The sequence below is a fragment of the Apaloderma vittatum genome, unplaced genomic scaffold, assembly GCF_000703405.1.
Source record: "Apaloderma vittatum isolate BGI_N311 unplaced genomic scaffold, ASM70340v1 scaffold12118, whole genome shotgun sequence".
NCBI classification, from domain to species: Eukaryota; Metazoa; Chordata; class Aves; order Trogoniformes; family Trogonidae; genus Apaloderma; species Apaloderma vittatum.
Genome location: NW_009729093.1, coordinates 1 through 5,806, shown reverse-complemented (window position 1 = coordinate 5,806; position 5,806 = coordinate 1). Strand labels below are relative to the sequence as shown.

At 47.1% G+C, this 5,806-nt stretch overlaps 1 protein-coding gene across 1 annotated transcript; it reads left to right on the top strand.

Moving 5' to 3' along the window:
- Positions 1–755: 755 nt before the first annotated feature.
- On the top strand, positions 756–5,515 carry SIRT5 (sirtuin 5). The gene is made up of 6 exons (XM_009874327.1): positions 756–887; positions 1,714–1,939; positions 3,092–3,179; positions 4,108–4,161; positions 4,479–4,602; positions 5,396–5,515. The coding sequence occupies exons 1-6, from the start codon at positions 756–758 to the stop codon at positions 5,513–5,515; spliced, it is 744 nt and encodes a 247-aa protein (XP_009872629.1).
- Positions 5,516–5,806: the final 291 nt, after the last annotated feature.

Sequence of the window (5,806 nt, the reverse complement as noted above, 5' to 3'; positions counted from 1 at the left end):
TGGAGCATCAGAATCATTGTGTTCTCTGCCCTGTTCTGTGGCTCTCATGCTGTGGGTCTTGAGACTTCTCCAGTGAGTATCTCTCCTTAGAATAACTTGCCTGCCTTTGGCTTAAGACAACAACAGAGTAGTAAATTATTAAAATTAGGGGTATGACCAGCAGCTCAGAGTTCAGCTGGAGTCTAGTCGCTAGTGGTGTACTCTAAGAGTCAGTGCTAGTTTCAATACTGTTCAACACCTTCATTAATGAGCTGGGTGATGGGGCAGAACGTGCCCTCAGCAAGTTTCTAGATGACAGAAAACCGTGCGAGTGGCTGATACATCCGAGGGTCACGCTGCCATCCAGAGGGTCCTCAACAGGCCAGGGACATGGGCTGAAAGGAACGTCATGAAGTACAGCAAATGGAAATGCCAAGGAAGCAAATGGTTCCTGGGTGGTGGTGGCAACGGTTATCAAGGTGGCGTTTAGCGTGAGGGTTTAGTTTAAGGCTCTGGCTTTCAGACACTGATTGTATTCGTAACTTAATACATGTTGCCCTACTGAGTTTGCGTAGCGGTTTTGAAGATCTCCAGGGATTGTCCTTTAAATTCTAATGTACAGAAACTCAGGCACAAATGAGTACTCTGAAATTAAAACCGCCGGAGGTCTATGTGGAAGCCGTTTCTGGAGGCCTAAGTTTGCTAGTGCTATCTGGGGGTCCCCTTGTAGCAAAGCGTGTTGGCCAGCTGTTTGGTTTTCCTCCCCGCGCACAGGTATGGCTGATTTTCGAGAGGTGTTTGCCAAAGCAAAGCACATCGCCATTATCACAGGAGCCGGTGTCAGTGCCGAGAGCGGAGTCCCTACCTTTAGAGGGGCTGGAGGCTTCTGGAGAAAGTGGCAAGCCCAGGTACGTACTGGTGGCACAGGTCTGCACAGCTGGGCTTCTCTGTCCAGAGAAGCTTCTATGTCAGGACTTCTCTGTCCATCGAGCAGGTGAAAATGAAGAGTCAGCGGAAGCTGGATACCTCAGAGGGTGGGAGCGCTCCCATGGTGGTTGTTTAGCCTGGAGAAGGCTCCAGGGAGATGTTACAGCTGCCTTCCAGTACTTGAAGTTGCGGGGGGGACTCTTTATCCCAGAGTGTAACGATGGGACAAGGGGTAATGACTTCAAACACAAAGATTGTAGATTTAGATTAGATATTAGAAGAAATTATTTCTTCTGTGAGGGTGGTGAGACACTGAACATGTTGCCCTGAGATGTTGTGGCATCCCCCTCCCTGGGAGTGTTCAAGGCTGGGTTGGACAGGGCTTGGAGCAACCTGGTCTGGTGGGAGGTGTCCCTGCCCAGGGCAGGGGGTTGGAACGAGATGATCTTTAAGGTCCCTTCCAACCCAAACCCTTCTATTCTTCTGTTATCTCATCTTTGTGCTGTACTAAACTCGGGATAATTTGGTAGGGCAGAGAGGAAGGCCTCTTTACATGTTCCATGTAAAACCACGTACCACACTATTGATACTGGTTATTTCCTCATTTGAGAAAATATTTTGACTTGTCATCCTCGTAAGGGCTGTTGAACAGTATTTTTGTCTGCTGCACCTGGTTGTAAATCATCTGCTTCCAATTCTCTCATCGTGCTGCTGGCGGTGTAAATGGCAGTAATCTCGCAGGCTTCATCTGGGAAAGGGGTTTTCTTGCCCTTCCTTGGGTAGAATGAATTGTCATGTCTTTTCCAGGAGCTGGCTACTCCGGAGGCTTTTGCACGAAACCCTTCTCGTGTGTGGGAATTTTACCATTACCGCCGGGAAGTGATGCTGAGTAAACATCCAAATCCGGCGCATGTCGCCATCGCAGAGTGCGAAAAGCGACTGAGCAAGCAAGGCAGAAGCGTTGTGGTCATTACTCAGAATATCGACGAACTGCACAGAAAGGCGGGCACAAAGCACCTCTTAGAGATTCACGGTGAGGATCAGCTTGCCCGTCTGCTACAGGCCAGTGAACTTGGTGGGGGAGAAGAGAGGACAGTGGGGAGAAAATTGTCTTTATAATGGTAATAACTTGTGTGAAGTTATCCACGATATCGCCCTGTTCTGTTGTGGGAGTTGTTTCGGGTACTTCCTCGTCTCTCTTTCATTTCTCATCTTTCTTCTTTTTTAATGGATCCTGGCAGTACGTAGGAATCGTGTTCTCCCTTCCTGCTCTTCCTGCTCGCTCAGTTTGGCCTCAGATCCACTTGGACGTGTGTGGGTAGTGACGCACGTGGGCTGATTTCACTTAGAAAAGGGGAAGATAATCCATGAGGACTTCCACTGCCTGGCAGCAGTGGGGCCACCCCAGTGTTGCCACCAGTAAAAGGAGTATTGGCAACACTGGTCTCACCAGCCCTGGGGCGTTTTCCCTCCGTCCTGTCCTTCAAAGACCCTGCCCTCCTTGGCTACAGGAGGAAAAAGGGTCTGGAAAGGGAAGAGGTGGCACAAATTTATTTATTTTTTGGCAGTTGTGGATCCAAGGATATCCTTGGGTATAGTTTAATCTTGATTATCCTTATTCTTTAACAAAATAGGAACAGTTTTAAACTCTTGGTAATATTGCACATCTCCACAGCACATTATTAATGTTACAGGTGTCTTGAGGCTGGGAAGTTCTGCATAAAACAGAACACCGTTAACCAGCATTTGGGGTTTTTTTAAGAAAATGTTCCTGATTTAAGGGGAAAAACGATGAGCAGAAATCATCACCCTCGGTGATACTTTAAATATAATGATTTTCCTCTGAAATACTGTGTATTGCTCACGTCATGAGGTCAAACGAAGTGATAAATCACGGCTTAGAGGGACGGTCACTGTTGTTCACTGCGTCTGTCTTTGCTGGGCCCTGTCTGTGCCTAACTGCAACGCTGCTCACCTTGGGCTGCCGAACAAAAGCACGTGTGTGGGCTGCGTAACTACACCTTGTTCATAATGCTGCCAGGTTTCAGCACATGGCTGTTACAACCATGTAGGAAGTTACTTGCAAGGTGTAGCGTTCACCAGGACGAACACAAGCACTTGCTCGTACAGCCGTGCCTCAGAGCAATCGCTTGTCTGCTGATGTCTTTCTCTTTGTGTGTTTCAGGTAGTTTATTTAAAACTCGATGCACCAACTGTGGCAACATAGCTGCGAATTACAAGAGTCCAATATGCCCTGCATTGGCTGGGAAGGGGTAATACGCCTGCTTGTAAACTCTCTTTACTTTGCAGTTCAGTAGAAAAGGAGCCATTTCAGGGGAGAACAGGAGTTTCAGCCAACCACCCTGTTTTCCTTTAGTAGCACTAACGCTTAAATTTTAAGGCAGCTGTTTTGAAACGTTTGGTAACTTCAGTGAGAGCCCGTAAGTCCATAAGTGCCATAAGTCCTGTGAATAAATGTTAAACTCTAAGCACAACATCAGATATGTTTTAACTGGAACAATGTCAGACGGTCTGAAACTCATATTGGACATCAGCTCATTGTACTCTGTGTGTGTTTACTTCCATCCTCTTCACCTGCCAGGTTTTTTAATTAAATCGGATGCCCGTTCCTTAAGTTGGATTGTCACCACTTCGTACAGGGATTGTCCTCCTCTGCGACTCTTGACACCTAGTAGTACCTTTTGTCCTTCGACTCATCAGAACAGTTCTCATTATTACAGGTCTCAAAATACAGATGTGTGAAACAACCAGGATGGAAGCATCAGTTCTCAGGATTTCTGCAACTTAAAAAGAAGTTGCAGAACCTCTCAGTTTTTCTAGGCATCTTCTTTCTCTCACTAACAGTGGGAAAAAAAAAAGAGAGGGATGGGATAGGGATATGCTCATAGATTTTCAGGTGTTTTTTCCCTTTGCATTTCACCAGATCTGTAGATAGCTACACAAACATTTATCATGCCTTTGACAGACTTTGGCCAGCTTCTTTCAGCTGCTTAGCTCTGGAATAATTGTGGATGAATGCCTGGCTGCCTTGTGTGTGGTATTTTAGGCTTGTGGTAGGTGTAAGTTGGCTGAAGTTGCAAAGATTCCTCGATTGGAAAGTGTGCTTTAGAGAATACTAAGTATTAATACATAAAGTACACTTGGTCCGCCTGAATATGGATTTCAGTTTCGTAATTTCAGGGCTCCAGATCCTGACACAGAAGACGCCGCAATTCCAGTTGAAGACCTTCCTCAGTACGTGTGGACCAGTTTGGTTTTTCGCTGTTACCTCTTCGCGCTTTCTGCATTTCAAAGGCTTCTAGCACTGTTCACGTAGTTTCAGAAGGACTCGGAGACACCGTTTGGTGTGACCAGGCAGCATGGGTGTACTTCCAAGACGTGTAGCTGCCGCCTGTCCAGCACGTAGCAAAGGAGGGTGTGGGGAGGGCTGAGAAAGAGCGAGGGCAGATGAGAAATGCCCAAACGAGAATGAAAACCCCTTTGACGTATTGCAGCTTGAAACGTCTGCGTCCGCAGTGTGACACCGTCCCTTCATGATTTTTCTTAAACAGGTGTGAGGAGGATGGCTGCAATGGGCTCCTCCGTCCCCACGTCGTGTGGTTTGGTGAAACCCTGGATCCCAGCATTCTCACAGAGGTTGAGAAGGAGCTCGATATTTGTGACCTCTGCTTGGTGGTGAGTGATGCTTTGGTTACCCAGCATCTTAACCTCTGGGAAACCAGGCTAAAGAGGTTGCACCTCCTAGGTAAAGGAGATGCATTTGGAAATAAAAGCCCCTGAGGGGCTCTACTGTCAACTGTAAAACATTAAAAGACCAGGAATTTTGAAAAAGTACGCGCACTACTCAGAAGTTAACAGGTTGAGCATGCGTGCCTCTTGCTCTGCTGGCACCTGCATTTGGCGTACACAGGTCTTAGAGGTTCAAGCGTCAGATGTTAGCTAATATTGTTTAGTTGTTCAGGTTCTCCAGAGGTGAAAAATACGTTTTTTTCAATGCTCAGTTTAAAAAAAGTGACAAAATGCTGTAGGAAGGTAGCTAGTTGTTAGCATGTACTGCTTTTTTTTGTGAGGTTGTTTACGTGTGTGCAGGTTCCAGATCCCTGACCGAAGCACTCGCTCAGAATATCCTGTACCCTTCACAGAATAATCTCAAGGAACAGAAGGAACATCTTGGTTTGTTTTCCTCAAGGCTGTTTGCCATTTTGTGTTTCTGACATGTTACTTTTCACTCATCTAGTCGGAATCCAGAAACAGGGTTATCTGGCTTGCACCAGAGAACCAATTCCCGATTCTTACACTATGTTAAATAGCTGCCTATGGTGACACTGATGTGGTTTCAGTTCTGTAGGGATCTTCCATGCTTTTGCACATCCAGTGTTCTGAGTAGGGTCTTTACCTTACAGGTTGGTTTGGTTTTGTCTGTTTTAACTACTGGCCTGCTACATTCATGATTCTTCCGTCCCTGCAGGTTGGGACCTCCTCCGTGGTGTATCCGGCGGCGATGTTTGCCCCTCAGGTATCTGCCAGAGGAGTGCCAGTCGCGGAGTTTAACATGGAAGCTACTCCTGCTACCAGCAGGTTCAGGTAAAGCCGTTCAGTCCTCAACCTTTAGCCCCTTCCACCTCTTGTCTTTTGCACTGAGCTGCTAAAACGCTTAGAAAGTCTTTAAACAAACATGACCCAGCTTCTTCTTCCCCCAAAGCTTAGTAAGTCGTACTTCTAGTAAGTAAGAAGAGGTGATTTGGGCCTTTTTGGGTGGAGCGAACTCAAGCTCCGGTCTGTCCCTGGGTGCTGCGCGGCCCGAACCCCTCAGAGGCAGGAGCTGGGGCGGGCACCGCTCTAAAAACACAAAACCAAACCCCACGAAGCAGCGCGGGGC